Source organism: Cygnus olor, chromosome 6, assembly GCF_009769625.2.
Source record: "Cygnus olor isolate bCygOlo1 chromosome 6, bCygOlo1.pri.v2, whole genome shotgun sequence".
NCBI classification, from domain to species: domain Eukaryota; kingdom Metazoa; phylum Chordata; class Aves; order Anseriformes; family Anatidae; genus Cygnus; species Cygnus olor.
Genome location: NC_049174.1, coordinates 15766094 through 15792398, shown reverse-complemented (window position 1 = coordinate 15792398; position 26305 = coordinate 15766094). Strand labels below are relative to the sequence as shown.

The following is a 26305-nucleotide window of genomic DNA, read 5'->3' as shown; positions in this document are numbered from 1 at the left end:
TGAGATCTTAACTGTTTTATTCACAAAATAAACAACTTCATCTTTCCAAAGAAGAAATTTAACAGAAAGACTCAACGCAATAGCTATAAAAAAGCAGTACGGAAAATTTGAAAAAGTCTGATAAAATTTACAAATGCAAACTATCACTTTGTACAGTCTTCTTTTTAAGAAAGTTCAGTCATAGTTCTTAAAGTACAGTTTTTAACAGCCCACAAATGCACATTTATTTCAAATTGGTTAGGTATTATTTTCGTCTGTGTGGGGAATTCTCTCTACGTCTGTCCTCATTTTTTCTTGATTCTCTGTACTGGTCAGAATAACGGTTGTGCTTCTCTCTGTGTTTCTCTGAACCATTCCTGTATCTGTCATCTTGTTCTTCCTCTCTTGGACTTGCATTATTATAGGGTCTCTCTACAGATTTAGATCTCTCTCTTTTTCTACTTCGATGTCCATTATCTTTGCTCCAGTGTCTATAACTTTCATCATCAGATAAAGAAGCTCTTCTCTCTGCTTTCTTCAGTTTTGAATCACTGTGTTTATTTTCTAGATCCTTACTTCTTTCATGGTTCCTATCCTTTCCACTATGGTAACTGTCTCTGCCATTGGACTCATCTCTGTGATAGTATTTTGATACATCATCCCTCCTATGTGCTTCTCTTGGATTTCGGTGATTTCTTTCTGACTTGCTCTCAGTATCACTTCTATCCTCATGCTGTCTCCTTCCCATTTTCTTCTCAATGGATTTCCTCTTCCTTCCTTGTTTTTTCCTGGAAGCTTTATCAGATTCTTTATCAGATTCTCTATTTTTCTTTTGTGTTCTCTTTCTTTTAGCTTTGGGAGCATCTGAAATTATAACAAATCATGTGAATAAAGTTGTATTTTAATTAACTGCAATTTGTTGAACTACATAAAGAACATTGCACACATTGTAAACTTAACAAGTTTAAAACATTAAGAGAACATGCTTAGCTAAAAACTTTAATAGTCCTAAATATATATATCTGTTATAATTTGAGTGAAATCAAAGTGTGCAACTGCTTTAAACTAGCAAAGAATACTTGATTTGCTTTCAATTAGAAGTTATATTTGTCTAATACTTTCTTTTCAAAAGCCGAGTTTTAGAATTACCTCTGAAACCATCTAGATTATGAACTAACTTCTATATTTCTGAATATACAGTAGTGCTTATCTCTGTGGAAGAGATTTTACTCCTCCTGCTTGCTCTCTATAAAGAACCACTAGATTTCACTCAACAGATGTGACAAGCCTTGTAAGTAAATAATGAACACCAAAGTTACAGCCATTTAGAGAATAACCATTACTATGGCTTATTGTATGAACTATGGTATCGTATCATTTAACTGTTCCTAATTGCCTTTTGAAAATACTGTAGCCATAAATTGATTTAATAGTACATCAAATATCTGAGTTTTAGAGCAGCTGGCTAATCTGTTTGAACTAAGGCTTACTGGCACTCTGATAATGTGCAAAGATGGATCACTTCAGTTAGATTTTGGAAGATAAAGTTTTTCTTTTCCAACAGTGTTTTTCCTATCATTTTACGTCCACCAGAATGCAGAAAAAGACTCCAGAAAATAAGTAAAAACAAATAAGCATCTTTCACTACAAATTTCATCCTCTGGTAGCCCAGTTTTGGTTGTAACGGCCTGTCCAGAGCAGTGCAAAGCCAGCCAGTGAAGTTCCACACTAAGTGTCAGTAAGGAGCAATCTCCAGTTTAGTTGCATGCTCAATTTCTAATCAGCAGTTTTTCTGTTTTCTCATACACTGTACTGCTGAAAAACTTAAATACTGTACAACACACTTATGAAAAATTCCTTTTTATCTCTACCAAGTTATTTTAGATTTAAAAAGCTGCAAACACAGTTATAACCAGTAATGGATCTTCACTTTATAGCAAGCCTGAATGAAGCTTACCATTACAGAATACAGTTACCTCAAATTATTGTTCCAACCACTGTATTTAAGTACACAAGAATGAGAAAAAAGGTGAAACCAGGCTGCTAAGGTATCAAAAGTCTTAATGAATGCGTGTTCCTGCATGGAAGAAGGACAAGTAGTAAAAGAGAAGGTCCTAAGATTATCCTAAGATTACAAAAATTAAGTGTTCGTACTAGCAGACTGCAGACTCAGTTGGTTTGTCACTAAGGACTTACCTCTCTGGTTCCTATCAAGCAGCTCAGCAGAGCTGCAGCTGTCTTTGCAGGAGCCATCTGGCTCTTTGCTGAACTAACGCCTTCTCTGACCCTGTTTAACTGTGCCCTCCTCTAGTGCTTTATTGTCATTAATGTGATAGCTTCATAATGACACCCAAATCAGATTTTATACAGTAACATTGCAACAGAGGAAAGAAATGCATTTCCAAAGCACAAGCAGTTCACACTGCTTTTATTTTATTAATCTATATTTTTGTTTCCGAGGCACACAATAAATCACATTAACTTTGAATCACCAAGCTTCTGAACTATAGAAAGTCATGCTGTGTTATCATCTGCTCATGTTACACAGAAGAGACTACACACTAATTCGTACTAGCATGTACTTCGCAGATTAAGCAACATTTTTGACACTTCATGTCAAACAGAACACTACACATGAGCAGGATGATACAAGATGCTAAATAGTGATTATGACACAAAACTATAAAATACTAAGTTGTAAGCAAAAGCTGATTCTTCCTTAGAGATTTCTCTCAAGACTAGAACCTTCACTGTATCAACACACAAACTCTTTTTGAGGAAGGCTAATTAGGAAATGGAGACTAAGAAGGAGAATAAAATTAAACACACTGCTAGAACTGAGCAATGGCTTGTCTGATCCATGAAGAGACACATATTTACAGAGAAGGACATAGTTCACCAGTAGGCATCCCACAGAGATATTAACAGGGAACAATTCTAACCCCTCCTTCCTCCACTGAACTGAAATGATAGCTCTGTAACAGGTATCAACTGTGTAAGAAAGTCTTCAATAACACAGTGTTCCTCAAGTACTTAAGTGTCTAAAAATAGAGCATAGTTTTTCTGATTTCTAAAGTAAGTTTCCATGAGCAAAAGGTAGTATTTTTAAACACATAAATTAAAGAAATTTTACATAATTTATTTTTATTCCTATATACGTTTTAAACAAAACACAGTGACACCTTCTATAGGTGGTTTATCAAAACAAGCATATGTAGCAAGAGCAGTAAATAGAAGTATAGCAACAAATAAAAGGGAAATGAATAGTTAGTGTTTAAATACCTGAGTCGCTACTGTTGCTACTGCTAGAGGAGGAGTCACTGCTGCTGGATGACTCTGAGCTACTGCTACTGCTGTCAGAATCAGAATCTGAAGAAGAGTCTGTTTCTGAAGATGAAGAGGAATCTGATGACTCAACATCTTGTTTTTGTGTCATTATCATCTTTGGTGCATTTTTCAGATGTTCTCTTAATTCATCCCTAATTTACAAAAGAAAAAAATTAACTTTTTCCCCCTTCTCAGGGGGAGGCACAGGGAAAGAAATCAAGAATCAAATAGAAACAGAAAAATGATCCTCACGTTAGTCCTCCAAGGCCAATAGAAGTGAAGAAGTTGATAGCAAAGCGAGTGTTTCTTGGGTTATCCCGAGGCAGTAATCCTTCAAAGAAAGGCTGCAATGTTCTGTTGAAAACAAACAACTAAATCAAGCGCTATGCCAGTTTAGCACTAATTCTCATTGACATTAATAAACTGAAAAAGGAACTGCACACAACTTCATAGCACGGCAAAAGTTTTCTCTTCGTGCATTTTTCAGCACTTCCGTTATATCTGTGGCATATATTAACAAAATTCTTCTATTGGTCTAATAAAAAAATACTGTCAGGTTTTGACAACATCAAGAGCCTAATTTTGTGAAGCCCTGAAGAGACCTCTGAAATCTAGCTTGTGATAGCAATGGATATTACTTGATGACCAAGAAGGTCAAAGATCTAGGTACCTATGACAAAGTTCCATCAAACAGGGCCCTAAGTATAAACCATCTACTAAATTCTGTTAATACATAGAGGTACTTCCTGTAAGTTGGGGTTTCTTCTAGTAACGAAGATTAGCGTTCCCAGAATACAGTGTATTAAAAACGTACATACTTAAAATAATGTGTTATTTATATCATATTGAAGGACAAGCAATTAATCCTCAAAAAACTAGAATTAGGTGCTTTTTTCTAAGTTTTGCCAGAAAGAGAAGTCACAGCAACTTTTATTACACTGCCATATAGCTGGCAATATGTATAAATGCACATACTTGAACCCAAGTCAACGGTAGGTAGCACTCAATTTAACAGGACTCTTGAAATGAATGAAGTTATACATGTACTTACTCTTCAATACTACAGCTACGAAACTATGGTCTGGTTTGAATTTGAAAATAGAGTTATTTTTACTTTTTCAAATTAATTAATTCAATGTACAGTTTTGAAATAGATTTCAACTTACTCATCTTTTAATCTTGCATTTAGATTTGGAAGTCCCATATATTCACTAAGTTCCTGAAAGAATATTTTGACAAAAATCCTACTGGAGGATGTGGTGGTTTCTTCACTCAGTATTATACATTCAAGGACCTGAAAATGTTCAGAGGGAAAAAAAAAAAAAAAACATTTTTTCTTTCATTTCTCTTAAAACCCATTGACCTCCTGAAATAACTAACAGTCTGATTTTTATTTATTTATTTTTGTTCACAAATATAAATGCTAAATCTTGGTCAAGACTTTTTCATCCCTGAAAATTCTGTTCTACAACCTGCAGAAAGTTTCTGATCACTTTTATGCTAGTAACTGTTTTAGGATTTATTTTTAGATAATTCCATGAAAGAAAAAGTCAGATGTGTGAACTTCTGGAAAGTTAAAGATTTGAAACTTCAGTTCTAAACAGACGAAATATTTGAACTGACTTGTGTGTGACAACTCACAACTGACTTGTGAATGACAATTAGATTAGGTTGCGTAACAAGAATAAAAGTGCATGAAAAGAGAAGTTACCTTGCAATTATTTTTTTAATGTTGTATTGTTATATAGCAGAATGTAAGATTGCCTTTATTCTTTCTAAAAGAAATCTTAAATAACAAATATGCAGCATTTTAAAATTTATTATACATTAAAACGAAAAGCTTTATATAATTATAAGGATAATTTTTATTTTTTTAGACTTATTTTCAAGAGACAGTTCTACTATTTACACTGCTGATTAGCTAAAAAAAGTACATTTTAATCAACCAATTCCAGCTGAGCTCTGTAAAATAATAGCACGAATCAACTAATTAAGAACTGCAGGGGACAGGGATAGGTCAGGAAGAAGAGATGATCAACACAATTGTTCAACAGTATGCCTAAGAATATATTTAAATTAATTATATTATTTAAAATAGCAATAGCTCCAAAGTGCAGAAAAATAGTAAAACTGACGTTTTACCTACCATTTCAAAATACTAGGCATTAATAATTAAATAAAAAGGATATGACAATAGACTGTTCTACTTACACTCCAGGGAATTGAATCAGTGTACAGTAGATGAGCAAACATCTTGGCAACATTCCTCAACTTGTTTGTTTCCAAACGATGAATAGTATCGTACTGTTCTTTGAAAATAGCTTCAAAGGATTCCATATATTCTTTTTTTAACATGCAGAAACGCTGAAACAGTATTTTACAATTTAAACAGATTAAACAAAATATTAAACATGCAAATAACCTACATATAAATTACCTGTGCAATGTAAATGTAACGGTGTTAACATTTACTGCAAGGTTTTCCTTTAAACTAATACTTAAAGGAGAAGAAAATACCTTCAAATTGATATATTTTATTGCTTTTGGCAGTTTGTCAGAGCAAGAAACTCATCTGCATTGCAGAAGTAGTAATAATTGATTTTGACCTGCAGCAAATTATCCAGCAATTTATTTTACTTCCATACATCCAGTATTCTCACTGGATGTAACCCCTCAAACATAACTTTTTCATGACATCATTGAATGGGTATTCAAAATTAGAGAGGCAGCAGGGAACACAGCCAGAGGTAAGACATTTTGGACATAAACATTTCAAGGAAGATGGAAATTGACAATTATATTCTACTGCTTTTGAATACGCAGATTCATATGGTTAATGCTTCGTAACAGAATGTCAGCAGAAATACTGGATAAAAGTAGAAATGGAAAAAAACAATCCCTTTCAGCATAACTGCTTGCTCCCTTAGGACAACTATTTGAACTTAACTAGTCAGCTCTGTCAATACAAGACAGGGAAAGCTTAAACTAAGAAATAACTGCAACTATTAATTACTTACACACACAAAAAAAAAGCCAATGAGGAGCTAGCAGTTTACTGAAAAACGAAACAAACAAAAAACAGGACTGAAATTACTGTTTTGTCCTCTAAAGACAACCTGAAGCCTCTGGAAAAGAAGTCTCCAAAGTCAATCTTTAGCACCATGAAAAGGATTTTTCTAGTAACTCATAGTACCTTTAACTTTTAGTACCGTGCCTTGGCCTACAATTTACCTTTCTACAGTAATGAAAAAAGGCAGGCAAAAAAGCAATAACCTAAGGAGAGAATGAGTTCTTATTCTGCATTCACTATGCTTATTACAATCAAAATGTTAATTCAATCAATTAGCATAACCATTTTCAGAATAAAGACTTCGTTTTACTTATCTATTAAAATTTAAGTTTGACACAAGAACTAAAGCATACAGTATAAAATCTGAAATTAGAACTCACCCCTGCCAGTAACCCAAAGAACTTCTCATACGTTCTTTGCTGAGCACAGCAGTCAAGTATCATATTGCAGAGTTCTTTCTGATTTAAAATAAAATTTTCACTAGATAAATTCACTGTAGCAGTAAAAAATATCATTACAAAGTACCAAAATATTGAAGAAATCATACATGGATGCCAGCTTTAAAACAAGACTATCTACATAAAACTCATTGGAAACATCAGCACTTTTCTGAATTTCTTGTTTCTGAGGTTATTGGGGGCCTAAACGTGAACTTTTTGCCATTCATATTTCCTCTTCTGCTTAAGCTAAATTTTTGAGCTAACACACTGTACAATGCAATAACAAAGTCAAATCTAATTTGCAAACTGCCTTTACCACAGTGAGGAAAAGGAGTTATCACAAAAACTTTTTTTTATAAATAGCACCAATCCCCTGCATCTATAGAAAATGAAGGTAAGAAAATCCATACTGAAGTATATCACAGGAAACCCCAGAAAAAATAATACTTAAGTATGGTTAGTACATGTTTGTTATCTTAATTTCAGAACTCTAGGCTTTGAAACTAGAAAGTTGCATGTATACATTCATCTTTATGAGTAGGAACTGGCAGCTCATGAATGGGAGGAGAGTTAAGCATATATACATTTATACACATCTTAAAACAACTATTTCAATTTTAAACCACAACATTTCTGTATGTAATTGGTATAATTATTCATATATATATATTTTTTTAATCACAAAGTAACCATCTGGTAGTTCAAGCAAAAGTCAGGTTTTTAAATCCTACTGCTGGCAAGAATGAGAAAAAAGCTGTAATTCTGTGAGGGGTGGGAGGAACAGACAAACAAATGAAAAAAAATTAAATCCAACAAGAGCGTTTTTACCATTCTGGATTTTTATTTATTTTTAAATAAGCTTTGGGCTATTTCAGGTTCATTAGAAATTCAGGAAGCCTAAATTTAAGCCTCGTGAGGCTGATTTGCCTAGACTTCCTCCTTTATACGGAAGGAATGGAGAGAAGCTCTTCTAAAGGAAACTGCTTTAGGCTCCTGGTTGGAATCACCCTCTAGACGAGCATCTCCCATTCATGGCTAGGAAGGAGCAGGGGAAGCAGAGACAGATTAGCCTCTCAAAGCTTTTACATACATTCCATCTAACAGACTAACAGTCTACCTTCCATTTCCCTCCTGTCCGAGGGCACGTGGATATAAGTATCAATTACAGCAATCCACAGAAGATGCTCTCCTTCCACTGTTACCAACTATCTAAAACGACCAGCTCTGACCCCAATCTCCTCTCCCAAAAAAAAGGGCTGCCTTTTTGGAAGAAAGGTTGCCTGGCCACATTTCTCCTCTTTACCCAATATCATCACCCCAAGATCATTATCTTGGCACCCCCTGGCAGCTACCACCTCATATTCTTTTGTGTGCACCAACACCAGTAGGGAATCTGGATCAAAACCCAGAGGGAAATTTGATCGTCACCTCCAGGATCAGAGCACTTCACCAGCTGAGAACCAGTGGTCTAGGCAATAAACATACATGATTTTATTTTTATATATATATATACACACACACACATACATACATATATAAATATAAAACTTATTTTCCTGGCTATGTGAACTGAGCAGATTGTGATACAGCTATGAACTGGCTCAGGGCACAATTTGAAACGGTAATTAAGACAACTGAAGCAAACATTTTTTATATAAATTAGGAGCCATGAAATATATGGCACAAACAGGACTGTAGTATCTCCCCCATTAAAACTTTATTTTAGTATTTTCTCATATGACCTACTTCATACTATAAACTAGTTTATGGCATTCCCAAACAGGTTTTAGGCTATCAGTCATTTATTTTTCATTATTAGTTCAGATAAATTTCTTTCAACTAACACTTCCATAAAAATATTACTTAACTGAGGAAAAAATAAAATGAAGTTTTGCCTGAGCTATCATAATCTCAATCATGTTATTTATTCTCTTTATATCTGAAAGCAGTTTAGTGTAACATCTACCAGACTGGATATTCTCCCACTTGTGCCATTCTTCCAAGCACACATGCTGAAAAGAAACACTTTGCCCATCACACACTGTACTCAGAACAAACAAAAAGCCAACTATGTTTAACAAGAAATAATCCCTTCTAAATACTGAGGCAGTAATGTATCAAATAGAAGCTTGCAAGTGTGTTTAAAGGCATTCCTATCAACACTGTTGCATTGCGTTAGCTTGGTATATTAAAATGCATATTAACTTTTTATATTATCCTGTTTTACAGTAATGCTGCAGTTAATCAGTTTTTAAACAATAAGCAGGGGTAAAGTGCTGATGACATTGCTAATAAAGTCAGCAAGACTTGAAAAAATAAATTACTTCTCTTCCTCATCTTAAATGCAATTACAACATTGGTATCCCCTGTGGTTTACAGTAATTAAATATTTTAACATTTTAATTAAATATTACAATGATTTCTAGGAGGGTATCTCGAATAACCACATGCATGAAAAATAGACTTGCCCACAGATATTCTTGCTAGTGTTATCAAAACAACTAGAGGTTAGGTCTAGAGTAACCATCTTCCAGATTAAAAATTAATAAACTTTAAAATGATTTAATTGTTTTTTGAGAGATGTGAGAAGTTCACATAGCAATTCTAGCTTCATTTATAGCTTTAAAAGGTTAGTTAACTCATTTCTTTGCTTCCAATGATAACACTTCTGATGATGTTTATGGCAAGGAAAGTCTGTGGATCTTAGCCCATCATTTGCTTTAGAGAATACAATGAACTTGTTTCTCAGTTTTAATTTCAATATTGTGCTGTTTAAAGACTTTCATACAATGCTGAACAAATGACTATCAAGCTTAGCTCTGAAAGCAGAGCTATCCAATCACAAAGTAAATAAATACTTCAAAAATATCTAATGTTCCATACAGATGAAGTGAATGATCTTTTGTAAATATCTTCAATTCAATATTATACCATGGAAAAAATAGCACTTCCCAAAACTGCTGAGACAGAAGATAAGGAGAAAGATCCCTCTAAATACACGGCATTTCTTTCAGTTCTCCCTAAAGAACTCCTAGTTCTTATCCAAACTGGATTATGGGTTGGATGGACCTTGGTGCAACCTAGCAGGGAAAGTATCATAATAAATTTAAAGACGCTAAAGTGTAAACCAGGAAAAGACAAAAATCAGACTTGTTTTCAGTTTTACCATTTTACAGAACAAGAATAACCTGCCCAACTCTACATTCAACCAGTATCACAAAGGCTACGTTCACTGTAAATAGAGCCTATGATCACACAAGGAACTTACAGAATCGCTGTAAACAACCCTAGTAAAGGATATAGGTTGGTTTACACCACCGTGAAACTGGAAGTATGTGAAATTCATGCCTTGCACTTTACACATACTTGCACTGTTTTCACTGATGCTGTTTCTCTTTTCCTATTTTAATTTCAGCTGAAGTTTATTTGACTTCTGCTTCCTACCTTCAAAGCTTTCTCTACAGTTGCATATTTTAGTATATGTAACTTACATATGCTTACTTTCTCCCCAGCATCTCTTTCCTTTCTCAGAATTAGAGGCAAGACTGGCTGCTTAGAGGCAAGACTAGCAAAGCAATGAAAGGTGTTTCAGTAGCAGGTGGTTTCTTGGCAAACAACACAGTGCTTTTGGCAGCTACTATATGGCCTCCAGGTCTGTCCTGTGTTTGGTCAGCTGACAGTCTTTCTCAAGTTTTATTGTCCCTTTATCTACCATTTTTTACCTCAGCTTGCTTCATATTTAGGGCACTCTACGATTAAAGCCGAATACAGTTATCAGAAGCCTTGCAACAAATTAGACCCACAAGATTTTATGTATGAATCACTAACTGGATTTAAGAGTATATGTATATTTGTGTTACTCTAAATACGTTTCCTGCTACAAATCTGCAACACACACGAAAGGTTCTGGTGAAATACATTAAAGCCACACAGCAAGAGGTACACACGCAAAACTTAACTTTAAGTGATGCCACTGAGGAAATCTGAGCAATTCCATCTCCTTAGGTTAAATGCATGCATACATGTCTGAAAGATCCATGTCTAGTCAGAGTTCTAGCTAACACCTGTTATAAGCAACATACAAAAATATCAATTCCTTTTGTCTTCTATACGCTCACTTTGTAGACACCAACATACACTACTATGCATGCAAAGAGCAATGAGCTTCTCAGGTACTTAACGAAACTGGCTATTTTTACATCATCAGCATTTTTATTACTGCCAAAGATACGCAAGTATAGAGAACTTTGTTTATTGGAAATATTTTATCAGAAGCATCACCTACCACATTTATGAAGTGCATACAGCCTATATCCAAAAAATCACAATTAAGAGATAGTTGAAAATTAGTCTTTGATTTTTTTTTTTTTTTAATCTATTTTCTGGTTGAAGAGATCAGTAAGAGCTGAAAAAATTAAACTTATTGAGAGTTACAGACCTTAAAATAATCTCATCTTCTAATAGATTGCATGTATTCCAAAAAAGTATATTTTAAATTTTAAGTTGGGTTTCTGGGACTTCATCCCATACAGGTATGGTTTAAAAAAGTATCTCAAGTCTGTTACTAGTTATTTCCAAGTGGTATTTTCAATAATCCATCTACATAACTAGACAGTTTCTCCCTCAAAATCTCAGCTCCTTTGGGTGATCCAAAAGCCTCGTAAGAGTAACCCCTATTCAGATCATAAAAAAATACCAGGTCAGACAAAGCATCTAGTTCATTCACACCTACTAAACGCTGTTTAGAAACTGTTTTCGTTTCTAAATATGTAACTTATATGATTAACTGGAAAGAAAGAAAGTGAACTGGTTTCACTAAGAAGGGGCTTTCTAATTTTTAACTCAAGATCCAGATTCTGCAGTTTATCTTCAAGGATTATATTGATGTCAACAGTACTGTATGCTACACACAAAGCCACTGAATGAGCAAGACCTTGCCTATTAAGATTTTATATTCTAACTATAATGTTTAACAGCTGTTTTTTTTTTTTTTTTTTTGCTGTTATTGTCTTCTCAGGCTCCTATGCATGTAAAAAATGGATCAAAATACTATGCAATTTATAAGAACTTCAATTAGTGTAAAATGGTCAGACTAACCTAACATTACCCTTCACATTTCTGATTATTTTTTTAATATAAAAAGTAATTAAAGTTTTTCTTTTTTTTTTTTTTTTTTTTTTTAGTTTTACTGTTCTTCATCCTACTACAATACCTTGAAACTAAGAGAGCTACTAATGCCTTGAGCCAGGCAGATGCCTAGATGAGTGGTTCAAGAATAAGATTGCTTTTATTTTGATGAAACTTGCAGATTTAAGGCAATGTATTTAAAAAGAATTAGTTAAATTTCATTAGAAGCCTGAACTAAATGATATGATCAAGTCCAAGCTGATATAGTTAGTATATGGTTCATTCAATTAGGTATATTCATGTATGGAAGTGTAAGTCTATTAACAACACTGATATTAACAACAAAAGAAGCAGGGAAATACTATGTTATACTGCACTTATGCATTAACAGAACTCCTATTAAACATAAAACATATAAAACTCAATCTCATTTACTGTTTGGGTATGTACTATTTTTAAAACAGAAGTTCTGAAAATTTACATTGATTCAGCATCTAGGGCTCACAAAAAAAAATCTTCCTACAAAAGACAGAAGAACCACTTGAGGATGATCATGTTTTACAGACAGTAGCAAGTCTGTGAAGTAATCACGGTACAGTTGCCAAACCTACCTGTTGCAATGCCTTGTAGTGAGAAAGGAAACCAATGCATCTAAGAAATCATCTACTTGACCAGAAGACAGTTATGAGCTTTAGACCATCCCACTCCATACCAGCTTCCTGGACTACATTTTCAGTGGATGTAAGGTCAAAATTACTACTCCTGTTATCTTCAAACACTAAATGCAGAAATAGCACAACAGAGACACTCACAACCCCCTCCACACCAAAGCAGGACTGATTTGAGGAAGTGTGACACCATTCCATAAAAATGGAAACGTGTCAAAAGCATGCGTAATTCTTTCAAGAAGGCTGTGCCTAGAACAAGTTTTCTCCTTTCAAGTAAAAAATAAGTGAATAAATAAAAATCTTGTGACACATTATTTTTGATAGCTGTATTGAAGATAAGATATTCTTACAGATGAAGCTAATTTAATTTAGTGAAGTTCCAAACTTTGCTGTACACCAATGTAGTTCACATCACAACCAATGAAAAGAACAAACAAAAGCCAAACCTATTTCAGCCAAACTTCTAAAGAGCAAGAACAAGGTGGTGTTTTTTTTTTTCCCGCCCCTGTGGGCTGAGCAACAAGGGAAGAACACTTTATACTCTCAGCTTGAACAACGCTTAAATCCTTTTCGAAATTAAGTATTCTGTATGCAGTAAGATCTTTCAGAAAAAGATCTGCATTCCTCATACACTGAAGAAGGAATGATTCTCTAGTTAAGTACTTCTTTTTTTCTGTCTAGATCTGTACTACCATGAAGATTCTCAAATCCTTTTAACTAAAACCACCAGAAACTGAAACATACTCCTCCAAGAGCAGAGGCAACAAAAATCTGTTAAGGGAAAACAAACTGAAACGCTTATTTCTGACATTTTAAACAGGCTTGGTTTTTGCTTTCGTTGTAGTTCAGAAGCCAGAAAACTGGTAATATCATATTCCTCTACTAGTTTTAATTTATTTAAATTTTCTTCTTTGGCAATGCATTACATTAATGCAGTTTTAACACAGATAATAACAGTACTTTTTAAGAACAGAAGTAGCACTCTGTGCCAAGACCAAACATATGCTTAAGAAGTAACTGAAAGGCTTGTCTAGAACAGCTTGTCACAGGCTCTAGAAGAGACTACAACAACAAAGCTCTTCAACTTCTGATCTGCAGGTGTCAGTTGGTCCTTTAGCACTTAAGAAAAGCCAGCCTCTTTAATTAAATTTACTGTAAAGAATATCAGTTTCAATGTGTTTTTTTCCTTACAAGGCAAACAAAAAAAGAAAAAATAAAATTCTGAATATTTGACGTGCTAAATACTTCAGTGTTACTGCTAAATGGTGAGGAGCAGAACATACCAAAATGCATCAAATCAACAACAAAAAAAACTAAAACCCTTTGTTAAAGACCAAAAAAAGGAAAAACTGCCTGTAAACTTGCAATACAAAATTGTAGAAAGAAAAGGTGTTTTAGATAAAGAATAATAGACACTGAGGCATAGAAACTTTGCATCCAAAAAAGGAGCATAAAAAAAAGATGAGGTTTAGGTGAGTAGTCTGAGGAAGGAGAATATAAAGCCGAAGACTAAGAATTAACTGCATGCAAATCAGACAGGAAATAGAAGACTGATGTTTCTGTTTAACAGTATCATTTATTTCTGAAAAAGCAGCATTTCAGTTCATAGCAAAAATGAAAAGTGTCTCCATCTCAAGTCAGAGAAAAACAGCTTACTAAATAAAAACAAAAAAAACTGCTGACATTCTCATCAGTCTCCTGCAGTACACTGCAGTGCCAAGGAGTACTCTGTTGTTCTTGTATTTTAAATTTTGATTAGCAGGGGAAATACCAAGTTTCTCAAAGCTCAAACTTCTGTCTTTATTTTTATAAAGCACTTCATACAATTATGTAATATAAAAAGATTCACATTCAGTAAATTAGTACCCTATATATTAGTCCTACACGGAAAGTAACACCTTAATTGCATTTGTGCATCTTGGGATATTATTATTTTCAGCAAGTAAGGCATTCACAGAAAGTAAAAACAAGTATGCTGGCAGCAAATATTAAGTCAAGTCTCAAAAACACCTAGTTTTCCCAAATTAAGTGGTGAAAAAAAGTCTGTTGTACGTACCTAAGATTCTGACTTATGTTGTGGCGTTGGTTTTTTGTTTGTTGTTTTTGTTGTTGTTTTCCTTTTAAATACATTTACTTTGTAGATCTTGATCACAGAATAGTTGGTAGTTGATAGACTGCAGTGGTACTTTAAACACCAACATTTGAGAAGTATTTTGCTAAGCAATTACTCAATAAGCAGTGTTACTCAATTTATATCTTCATTGTATGTAGTCTGTATATTCTAGATTGTTCTCTCTGTAGCTGAACTGATTTGCTGCAAATCAGGATTTCTTTCCTCTACTTAGAATCCTTCAGGTTATGGCTTCATGGGAAGCCATAATCCTATGCATGCTTAGTATTGCATTTAGGTAGTCTTGAAATACTCCATGCACAGAATTAAAGAATCAGGTAAGAAAATACACAGCAGTCACCTGAATTCTTAATTTGCTTTCATGTAAATTATTTACTAACTGATGAACAATTTCCTTTACTTGAAAACATACCAATTGATCTTAAAAAGTGTCTGCAAACAATTTCTGTCTAAGAAGATTGCAATAAATCATCCATACCCAAGTTGTTTTAAATCAATACGCACTATTATTCAACAGACTATGGAAGCAAAACCACAATTCATTCTTTTAGTACTAGCCTATATTTCTAGCCCCACTGACAAAAGTTCACAGCTGCCTTCAAGTATTATCTCCAACTCCATTCTCTTTCAGGGACAGAATGCTGAGAATATCTGCCATGCTACAGCACTTTTGTTAGAGGTTAACTCTTCCAACAGTCCAACCAACAGACATTTTCAAATAGGCCTTAAACATCTGAACTGCTTGACAGAAAGTAGAAACTGTGTAAAAAAAGCATTTTAAGAAACAAGTATCAGCCTATTTGCTCTAAAGGTTTAAAGACATTATGAGAAGCAACTGTAAGGAGACTGCCCGTTCATCCACTCTCTTTAGCGACTAGGTCCCAGGACAAGGAAGAATTCCATATACTACCACAGAACTACTTCGTAATCATGTTAATAACAAAAAAGAATAAGAAGCAAGGCTTACAGTTTGACTTTCGGGAAAGTCCATCTTCAGCAATTTGTGAGCACATTCTTCAAAGTCTAAGCTATAATAAGACAAAAAAAAAAACATTTCTCCTTATCTGTGCAATGTAAGTACACTAAAAACCACTGACTTTTGTTCACTCAAACAATTCTGATTACAGCAATATTCATAGAAAAGTCCCAGTGCACTAATTTCATAAACACTTAAAACAAAATGTATTTATCTTAGGATGATAATTCGTAATTCGTCTACCCATCTGTCAAACAATAGTCTGCTTTACACTATTAGATCAGGCTCTATATTGAACTTAAATCCTGTTTTAGCATATAGTTTAAAGAAAAAAGAATATTCAACTTCAACCATGTCAAAAGAAACGCACTCGTGTATAAATTATATAATATTTACCTTGACTGAATAGCAAGATAAATTGTACGACGGAAGGAGACCAGGTTAATTTCTGTTTTGTCATGGACTGTAACTTTCTGGCCTGGGAATGAAAAGCAGTTTGAAATAGCAAAACATCAAGGCAGGTGTAAGTAATCTCTTATAACACATCTGTTTTTATTAGGTCTGTAACACGCTATGCAATACTTCTTATACAAATATTTAAGACTAATTAGCAACTTTGTGTGTGTATATATACATACATATATATATATATATATATATGTATTTCTTTTACAGGGGGAAAAATAAAAAAAAGTGTTTGTCTGATTATTGACTAACAGGTAAATATTTAGAGATACAATTTTAAGAGTTTAATTCCTTTGAAATCCTAAAACCTGATTTAGCAATTGCACCACTGGGTTTAATATTCTTTGCTTACGTTATTAACAAGGTATTTTCTGAATAATGTAACCATACAATGCTTTATATAGGTCCTCCTGTATTTAACAAGAGAATTTTTTATTTACACTATGTGTAGAATGCATTCTGCAAAGTCGTATTTTCTCCTGAATCAAGAGCAGAAAAATCTATTATTCCAAACCACAACCATTCCAGAAACACCTTCATTCACTATTCCTTCAGTCTTTAAAGTTTAGCAATAGCATAAACATCCTGTGAATTCTCATACTCTTCCCTTCCTTGACCCCTCCTGTCAACCAGAAGTTCCGTGGAAGTTCTGCTCTGCTGTAAAATACTCTGCTGAAGTGGTGAGGAAATTCATTCTCGGTATTCTGCAAGAACAGCACTTTGCTTGCTTTTCAGTTACAGACTCTGCACTAACATTTCAGTTATGTTGTAGTATATACAACATTATCTGAAAACACATGAATAGAGTACTTCTGGTGCAGATCAAGGGGGCTGAACAGAACTGAGATATAAACAAAAGATGTAAATACAGTTTTAAGAAAAGTCAGTCTGATTTCAAAAGCAAGTTAATAAGATATAACACGAGACATGACCATAAGGTGGTTTTTTTTTTTGTTAGTTGTTAAGTTAGCATTTTCATGTAAGTTATTTTTAACATTTTAGCTCTGCAAGGATCTTCTTGAATGAAATTGATAAGGTCAAGAACAATCAAGCAAAGATCTCTCTCATTTTGTCTATGCTGAATGCTTCCTTTTAAATGGAAGAAATATTGGATGGAATGGAATACTACTTGCTAGTATTAAATACTTAGATCTAGGAATAAGTTTGGATTAAAACCTCCCTCAATATTGCAACATTCTTAATTTTGGAAAGCGTGCAACAGAAGTTAAGGTCTCGTTTCCTGTTTCATCTACAAAAAAAACACAACAATAGGTCTCTAAGTTTCCAGTCACACATTTACCATCTTCATCCTCCTCTTCATCTTCCTCTTCTTCTTCCTCACTACTTCCAGCTTCTTGATCTGGTTCAGATTCACTGTCACCTTCATCAAGAATTTCTGAAAGAACAGTATCCCAGATTAAAGGAATGTAGAATTACAGTAGTTTCATCAAAGAACACCTGATCCAACACCTAAGAGTGAAGGAGTGTCTCAGGCAGAGAAGGTATGTCACAACTGAATGATACATAGCTGCAGAAACAACACTGAAGAAGATAGCAGGAATACACTGGAAAGGTGTATCATGAACTAAAAGGCAGTTATTCGGGACACAAATACCACCTGCTGTTAAATAATAAAATTGGTAACAGTTGAATAATTAAATGCCATATAAACATATATAAATATATATAGACATAAATATGCACACATTATACATGTAAAATACATAATACATCTGTTATATATAGAATGTGTATACACACCCACCTTTCTTGAGCATTTTGTATTTCTCTTCATTCTCCATAAAGTTCGGATCCATCTTGAAAACATCTTTAAAATAAAAAGAGAATCTTTAAAGTACATCAATGAAGAACAACACTGCATATTAAATCTTCAGTTTGTATTCCCCAAGAATACAAACACAGAAGTATTTCTCATTTCTAACTTACTAAGAATATCCTCTGGGTTGTATTCATCCTCTAATGGCAACATATGAGTAAACTGATCCTCCTCTTCCACTAGATCTAATCCCTCTGGAATGATTGGATGATCCTTGAAGCCATCTTTCCGTACAGCAAACATGACTTCTATCATGTACTGAACACGCATGTCAATTTTAGACTCATGCAGGATGTGTCGAAGACGGTCAAAGATTGCTTTCAAAATAGACAGAAACGTTAATATGAAAAATGACTTTTTAATGCAAACAAAAACAAACCCTAATGTTACGGCTAATTATACTTACCATTAATACCTCTAGGAGAAACTTCGGTTAATTTGAGCCCACTCTCCTTAAGAAACCCAATTGCTACTTCAATACTGTCATCAGTAGGCCTTTCAAGAAGCAAGGTGAGCATTTCCAAACATAAAACCTCATGAGCCTTTAAAAAGAATATCAGTAAAGAACATGAATTTACAATGTTCCGTTATTAGTAGAGTGATTTACTTGTCTGAGAAGTCTAGCCTTTGAGGATGTCACGTGACTCTTGTTTAATCATGCATACACAAGGCAACACACAGGACAAAGCTAATTAAGATGTAGTCAACATTTCAAATACAATTTTACTACCTGTATATACACCATCTTCATAGTCAATATGACTATACTACCAAAATGTGGCTACACTCTGGTGAGCAAGCAATGAAAAATATTTTGCCCCTAAGAAAAAACAGAACGCATTTCCAACAAGCAAATAAAATAACACATTACTAAAACCACCTGGATGTAAAATACTAGTTTTGGAATGAATGGTGTCTATAATCAAACCAGTCTTCCAGGGTCATGTATATAAGCAAATGGCATATATGAGATTGTTTCTTTCAGTCTTTTAGAAAACCACTGGGAATATACATCATTTTATTAAAGAAGAAACTAACGGTTCAAACTGGGGTATTCCATTTAACTGGGGTAGAAATCCTGGGATTTATAACACAGAAGATAGTGGCATACAGATAGATTCAAATTTGATTTAAATGCAACTGAGTCTAATTCTGCCTACAAAGATGCTTAAGTCTGCATGAGATTACAGTGTTGTGAGAAAACTCTGTTTAAGATCTGTGGGACAGAGCCCCAGACTCAGCCTTTGATAAAAAGCCAACTATTGGAATACTAGCCTAAACACATACATGAAGTTTTGGGAAGCTCTGAAGCATAAGTGCAACGGCAAGTGAAAACTTCATAGCCAAATTACCAGATAGAACGTCTTTTCTAAAAAGGTTCTAAGCACTTACAGCAAACACTGTAACCTTTAGAATAGAGAAAGCATCTTCACTTGGGCTACCATAGTCTTGAAGCTAGAAAAATAAATACAAAAATAGCCACATAAAGTATGGATCAAATAGTAACATACCACATTCTGATTCATCAGATGTGCAACAAACTTTGAAGATGTTAAACAGAGTTGCTGCAAAAGAAATAAAGCAGGAAATTACAACGCGTCTTATACAGAAGAAAAACTTACAACTCTGACACTCTTACTAAAGATTTGTGCATATCAGTCAAATTAAATCATGAAAATAACTATTTTGGTATGTTCTACAATTAGGACTACATACTTTCAAATAAAAAAACCACCACAGTTCCAACTTAGAATAGGTTGTCAAGCTTTCATGATACTCTAGTACTACTACACTTAATGTACTCATGTTAAGTCAAATATAATGATGGGTCCCAATCCACAGGTCTCGGCTGTGTTCCTTTCAAGTACATCATTTGAATGTACACGGTACAAGTTCAACACAGCAGAACTACATGTTTCAGCATGCTGCTTCTTGACATTTTACATACCTTATCATTTCTGCGATATCCTTTGCGAAAATTTAGTATCAGTCTCTTGAGAATCAATTCACCAATATTTGGAAACTTGGAATTGATAATTGCCACAAGAGCTGCATAAACATGGGTAAAAATTGGAGAGGCACCCTGAGCTTGCAAAATCGATCTAGACAGCAACCCCCTGTAAAAATACATAAATGTTTTATTACAAGAAAAATCTTAAACTTAATGTTTTTAATGCAGTATGTATCATAAAATAGGATTGCATTGTTACAACAGTTTGAAAATAACGGTCTGGTATCTTTCTATCAGTTGTTTATTGTGCAACAAATGGAGTTTTCCAAAATCAAGTTGCCCAAACATGACTGAACTCAGAAACTCTTAAACTAGCACCATATCTTTCAAATATTATGCCTATTAGAGCTATTTTTTAAAGTGGTAAGCACTTAAAAAGTCTCTATCTTGTAACCTGCAATTATCCTATTTTTAACCGCACTGCAGGCTCTTTTAAGCTTTTAAATTTGTATGACTGTGCTGTTTCTTCCCCAGCCCCCTCAGTGGAAATAGCAAAAATCTCTTTGTGACAGAAAAAAACATCTGCTCTGCAACTATTTACAAAGAAGAATTATGATCCAAAATACTGAATAACCTAAAGAAGCAAAACTAGCTAGGAAATCAAAATTATATTTTCATAAAAGATCCTTGAAAGATCCACTTAGGAATAATAAAATTGAATGCTTAGTAAAGCCAGAATAGGCAAAGTAATACTTTTCAATGCTTTTCTCAGATGAACCTGCATTCTTCGACATTGTAACTATGTTTTGGAACACAACTGAAATAAGACCATCTTTTTAGAACCTAAATGAATAGAAGCAGAGGGCTCATAAGTTACTACATCATCCTAAATATATATCAATAGAGAAGTCTGAAAAGAATCTTCTGAGACCTCTCAGATTTACTTTTTCTAGTGCTGTAGTACATAGAATTTCAATGTTGTTGCATTAGTTCATTACAAAAGGGAGACAAGAAAAAAAAACCTCCAAACACGAATCTTTAAAGTACATACTTGAAAAACAACTGTCTTGTCTATGGTCAACTGAAATCTGACTGTGTCTTTCAAAAGAAACTCTACACTGATCTAAAGCCAAACTGCATCAGCTTATTCCTACTTAAATCAGAGGTCATCAGTTGAAAAGAATCACTTCATACTGGTGTACAGGAACAGAATATTTTGTTTTGAAACTTAGATGCTCTCGGATGCCAGTGAAACTAGCCTAGTTCAGACCGCTTTTACTTATACAGTTGCCATGACTTAGTACTGATCTCAAAGAGCACAATAATCTTTTCTCCACGCTACAATGGCAAAGATAAAGGTGGAAAACAATCTAGTCAGACAGCTGTAATAGAAAGTGTATTTTCAGACAATATTTAGCTCCAGATAAAAATCTAGGAATACTGAAGTAAATAGACACAGACACCTGTAAGTTTCAAACCATTCACAAAAAATGAGCAGGTAAAACTACTATGAAAAGGAAACCTATCATGTGTTGTACTCTCTTATTCCTCCAAGCATACGGTACTTCCTCCACCTCCCCCACTCCCAGACCCTTTCCCAAGTAGGGAGCTCCTCTACATTGGACGATACAGACTAAGGTGAATTTTAAAATCAGACTAGTATCCATTTACTAAACACACAGAGCGATGCACAAGTGAACGATATACCTATTAACAGAAAAGCAAAAGAGATGTTTTAAAATATTTTAATCGCTTACCTTCCCCGAACAATATTTTCCTGAAGGAGCTCATGAATGATATTTTCTATATTAGAAACGTTCACTTTGTTGACAAGACCATTGATCGACTTCTTCAAGGCTTCCCAACTCATCCTCTGATATGCCAAGCTATTACAAAGGTATCACAAATGATTAATGTGTAAGTTTGAGGCAGCGTTGTTGTATAGTGTTATATAAAAGCGTGAAGGCAAGCTGCATTAAATAACATAGAAAACATTCACTGCATAAATGTGAAAAACAGTTCACAGTTAAACATTTAACTATCAGGAACCTACAAAACCAACATGATATACCAAAATGTAGTTCTCCACAGATGTGGTGTTAACACAGTATGTTTGGTTTTCTAAGGTATTACAAAAAAATCCCTGTTTATGCTCTGTATCCCACTTTTCCATTTACAGCAGAAATGGATATAGTCATAATCTGAGGTGTTTTTTTTTTTGTTATGGTTTGCTTTTTTTTTTTTTGGCTTGTTTGACTGGTTGGTGTTACGTTCTGTTTTCCCAAGAGACAAGAAGGACGAAGACTACAAGCAGACAGATCTCATCCGTTTTTCTGAGAAAACTGTACCTTCAAAAGAATCATTACAGCCCACAAAAGGTATCCCATTTTCACCAACATTTCCTGAAATCCTTTACCATTTTGCTTTTAGAAAGAATCTTAATACATTACCATCAACTCACCTATTTTTATCAGTGATTTGTTCTTGCATCATCCTGAGCTTGGCAGGTGGAATATATGCACCACCTGTGCGAGTAAGGATTGGATCCACTTCTTCTTTCTTCTTCTTTGAAGTGGTCTCATCATGAGCAAGCGAGCTCTGAACTGCTGATCTCTCTGGACTTCTACGATCAGGGGAAGAGAGTCTTCTCTGCTTCCTTCGATCAGATTCTCTTTCCTCCCACTTCTCATAATGTCTGTCTCTCCCTCTTTCTGTCCTTCTAAGGAGACAAAATAAAAGGCAATGAAAAGGTTTGTGAGAATTTTTCACCTTTTATTCTATAAAATCAGTACTTCCATACTCATTAAAAAACAGGGCTTGGTATTCACCTTCCTTCTGAAGTTCTGTCATCATAGTAGTCCCTTCTTGAATATTCCTGATCATATCTGCTGTCATCAGAGTATCTTCTTCTTCTTCTGGGAGATGGAGACCTGTCACGTTCTATATGCCTATTCACAACCCAAGAAACAAAATTCTCAGTAAAAGGCTGTGCTATTAATATCTACTTGAAAACAATGTTACATATATGCCAACAAGTCCACCTCTGCACTCTGGGTCTTAATACATGCATCACTCAAATAGAAGATGCTCCCTTTATAATAACATGTTGACAGCCAGCGAATAATTTTATAAGTTTCACATATTTATATTTTTTTTTAATCAAGAGAAGCACTGTAAAAGGAAGCACCTCCTACAACTTAGAAGTACGTGCCAAATGGTAATAGCATCAAATACCAAAGGCAAATGCTGCATGCGGTATTTCTTAAGATGTATGCATTCATTTCATCTACTTTTACTGGCATTGCGTGAAACAGAAAAGACATTATTAAAAATGACATTCTGTTTGGTACAAGATGTTTTATATCAATTAAAACATGAAATTAAAGTAAATTGCTAGTAGTTCATCTCCTGCCTCAGTAGACTGCACTTCAAATGATATTTCTCCATCTCCTCCTTCATAATCTTGTTCTAAAGCAACAGTTGTAGTATCAGCAATGAGTCCAAAAAAGAAGCTGGCATCTAATTTCCATTTTTGAGACCCTTGAGATTTTAACTAAATGAGTAAAGAACTTTTAAGTAATTAGTTATAATAACAAGTCTATTTAATTACTGTTTTCTTGGCATGCAAGTATTTTATTAAACCTGCAGTTATTTTTCACTGCTCAGCTATGGTAATAAATAAAAAGATAATAAATATAAATAAATAAATAAATAAATAAAAAGATAAAAAGCACAGAGTTTTTTGTTTGTTTTTGGACTTGTCTTTATGGCAGGTATATAAATGAAAAAATAGGTTATATAAATCAGTCATTTCTACCTGTCCTCTGGAGACAGACTTCTGTGGCGTGAACTGTATTCCTCTTTCCTTTCATGACTGGAACCATGCTTTAAAGAAAACAGGAAAAAATTCAAGCCCCGATGTTATAATATAATATAATCAATATGTATTTTGACATGGAGGCATACCATGGCTTTAGTCTCCTACTCTCTTACAGGAAGCGAAGGTCATCAAATAAAGCTTACAGCAGTCAGGCTCATAACAAGGAGAGCTAGTTCTAAATAATGCCTACTTAAGCAGCAGAACCCCCTGCTACAGGATGACCCAGATTTTAAGTTTGGACACGGGTTCATGGCTGTCAAACTAAACACAGAAAAAAAATAATCACATGGATTCCAAAGAAACTACCTGGCTCAGGAAACTGCAAATATGTGGAGACTGGGAGTGCACTTGTGAAGAGTTTAGAAGCAGGGCAGCCATGAAAGTACTTTCCCAAGGCATCTGTTGGTCAGACTAGAGACTAGGGTAGACTGACCTTCAGTCTCCCTTTGTTCCTTTACTACTTTCTTCCTCCATGCATCACTGTACAATTTGTTGAATCATATCCAATACTATTAACAGAATTCTACCACTTTTTTGGTGTCTTTTCCCTCTTCTGAGAGTCCTCTTTATTACATATTTTTGTTAACCTCCTCCTTTTCTCTAACCATAATTTGTTTTCTTACTAAATCATTCCCAACTTCACAAGCAATGTATATAATATATATTTAACACATGGGAAGAGTCGGGTCTTTTTTGGACTACCCATTCTCATAAGTTCTACAGTATTTGCCTTTGCCCTAACAACAGACAAGTGAATGTTCACAGGAGTAAAACAATGCTATGGATGCTGCTGGAACTGGGAGTTCTCATGTCTCCTTGCAAAAGCCAGCTATGTTTGCTGAAGTCACCCGCAGCTCTTGGCCAGGCTTCCTGCCACAGCCAGCAGCCTCCTTCCTAGTCAATTTCCAAACAACATGCCTGGCCTAACTGGCTTACTTGAAAGATGAGGGCGCACTAGTATAATTATATGACTGGAAAGATACAAGAAGATATCAACCTATCCCTCAAGCATCCCTATCAAAAGCCACATCAGTCAGAAAGGTCAGGATAAATGTAAGAGCAAGGAAGCCTATGCAGGGTTCTAACCACCAGTAACAGAATAACCAACCCCCATAATTTAGGCCTAAGAGCACTTACATTTATTTGTGTCACCCGGCTCTTCATCTCGACTTCTATTTTATGAAGTTCTGAACACGCAGCAAAGTGGATCAGTGCATCAAAAACATTTCATCTACAACACACAAAAGACAATCATTTTTTCTACCGTGTAAGATAGAGGAACCTGAGTTTTGAATTTGTTGTTTTCATATGCTCGAATATTAAACCCAAACAAACAGCCCCACCACAGGTACACACCAACCCCCTCCTAGGGCTGCACAGCACAGGCACAAGGACGTGCAGGGCACACAACGGCAGCTGGACTTCGCCAGCGCCCCGCCACAGCCGGCCTGGGCCCGGCCACACGGCCCCGAGCCGTCTCGGCGCTGCGCCACCGCCCGCGGCCTGACACGGAGGCCGCGACCACCCCACCCCAGCGGCTGGGAGACCCGGCGGGGGCTGCCCCGCTCCTGGAGCTGCGTGCGGGGCAGGGCCTCCCCGGTCCCCCCCGGTAACTCCAAGCCGCCCGCAGCGCCTCGGCCCGCACCTACCACCCGCCGCCGCGGCAGTTCCGCCGGAACGCGACGCACAATGAGGGCGCCGGGCTCGGCACCGCCCCGCTCAGCCGGCGCCATGTTCCGGGCAGCGCTGCGCGACGGGAACGGTAGTTCTGCGGGCATGTGGCGCGGCCGCCATCTTGAGGGCCGGGCCGCCGGGCTGGCTGCGAGCAGGGCAGAGGGTAGCTGGGGGAATTAGCGCCGTCTTCGTCCGTGCTCTTGTTGTTCAGGCTGTTATTTTGAATAAAAAATGGTTGTAGGGACTGTTGCAGGAAAAAAAAAAAAAAAAAAAAAAGGCAATAACAAAATGGGAAGTAAACTGATACAGCACTTCCTGAGTTCGTTTGTCCATAGTAGGCCTGTTGCTCCTATCAGCCCATCTGGGACTCAGCAATGCTGATGTGAATGTGTCACAGGGAAAAAAAAAAAAAAAGAAAACATAGAATCATAGAATCATTAAGGTTGGAAAGACCTCCAACATCATCGTGTCCAATGATCACCCTACTACCAATGTGACCCACCGAGCCATGTTTAGTGTAGGCACCACGTCCAACCTTTCCTTGAACAACCCCAGGGACGGTGACTCCACCACCTCCCTGGGCAACCTGTTCCAATGCCTGACTGCTCTTTCTGAGAAGAAATGTCTCCTAATTACCAAGCTGAACCTCCCCTGGCGCAGATGAAGGCCATTCCCTCTAGTCCTATTGCTAGTTATCTGTGAGAAGAGACCAACCCCCAGTGCCACACACCTTCCTTTCAGGGAGTTGTAGAGAGCAATAAGGTCTCCCCTGAGCCTCCT

The 26305-nt window shown here is 35.5% G+C and overlaps 1 protein-coding gene across 5 annotated transcripts; it reads right to left on the bottom strand.

The window, feature by feature from the left end:
* On the bottom strand, nucleotides 1-25792 carry CWC22 (CWC22 spliceosome associated protein homolog). 5 transcript variants are annotated; one of them, XM_040561341.1, is made up of 20 exons: nucleotides 25501-25792; nucleotides 24989-25082; nucleotides 23789-23856; nucleotides 22800-22919; nucleotides 22433-22687; nucleotides 21729-21857; nucleotides 19969-20137; nucleotides 19532-19585; nucleotides 18427-18562; nucleotides 18131-18337; nucleotides 17949-18011; nucleotides 17484-17579; nucleotides 16115-16196; nucleotides 15710-15770; nucleotides 6757-6834; nucleotides 5518-5670; nucleotides 4473-4600; nucleotides 3559-3660; nucleotides 3262-3458; nucleotides 1-843 (listed from the first exon to the last, which is right to left on the bottom strand). In XM_040561341.1, the coding sequence occupies exons 2-20, from the start codon at nucleotides 25013-25015 to the stop codon at nucleotides 245-247; spliced, it is 2724 nt and encodes a 907-aa protein (XP_040417275.1). In that variant the 5' UTR covers nucleotides 25016-25082; nucleotides 25501-25792; the 3' UTR covers nucleotides 1-244. The 5 variants fall into 5 exon arrangements, with proteins under 5 accessions (XP_040417275.1, XP_040417272.1, XP_040417273.1 ...); XM_040561338.1 differs by having other exon boundaries at nucleotides 22433-22690; nucleotides 25501-25789; XM_040561339.1 differs by having other exon boundaries at nucleotides 22433-22690; nucleotides 25497-25588.
* Nucleotides 25793-26305: the final 513 nt, after the last annotated feature.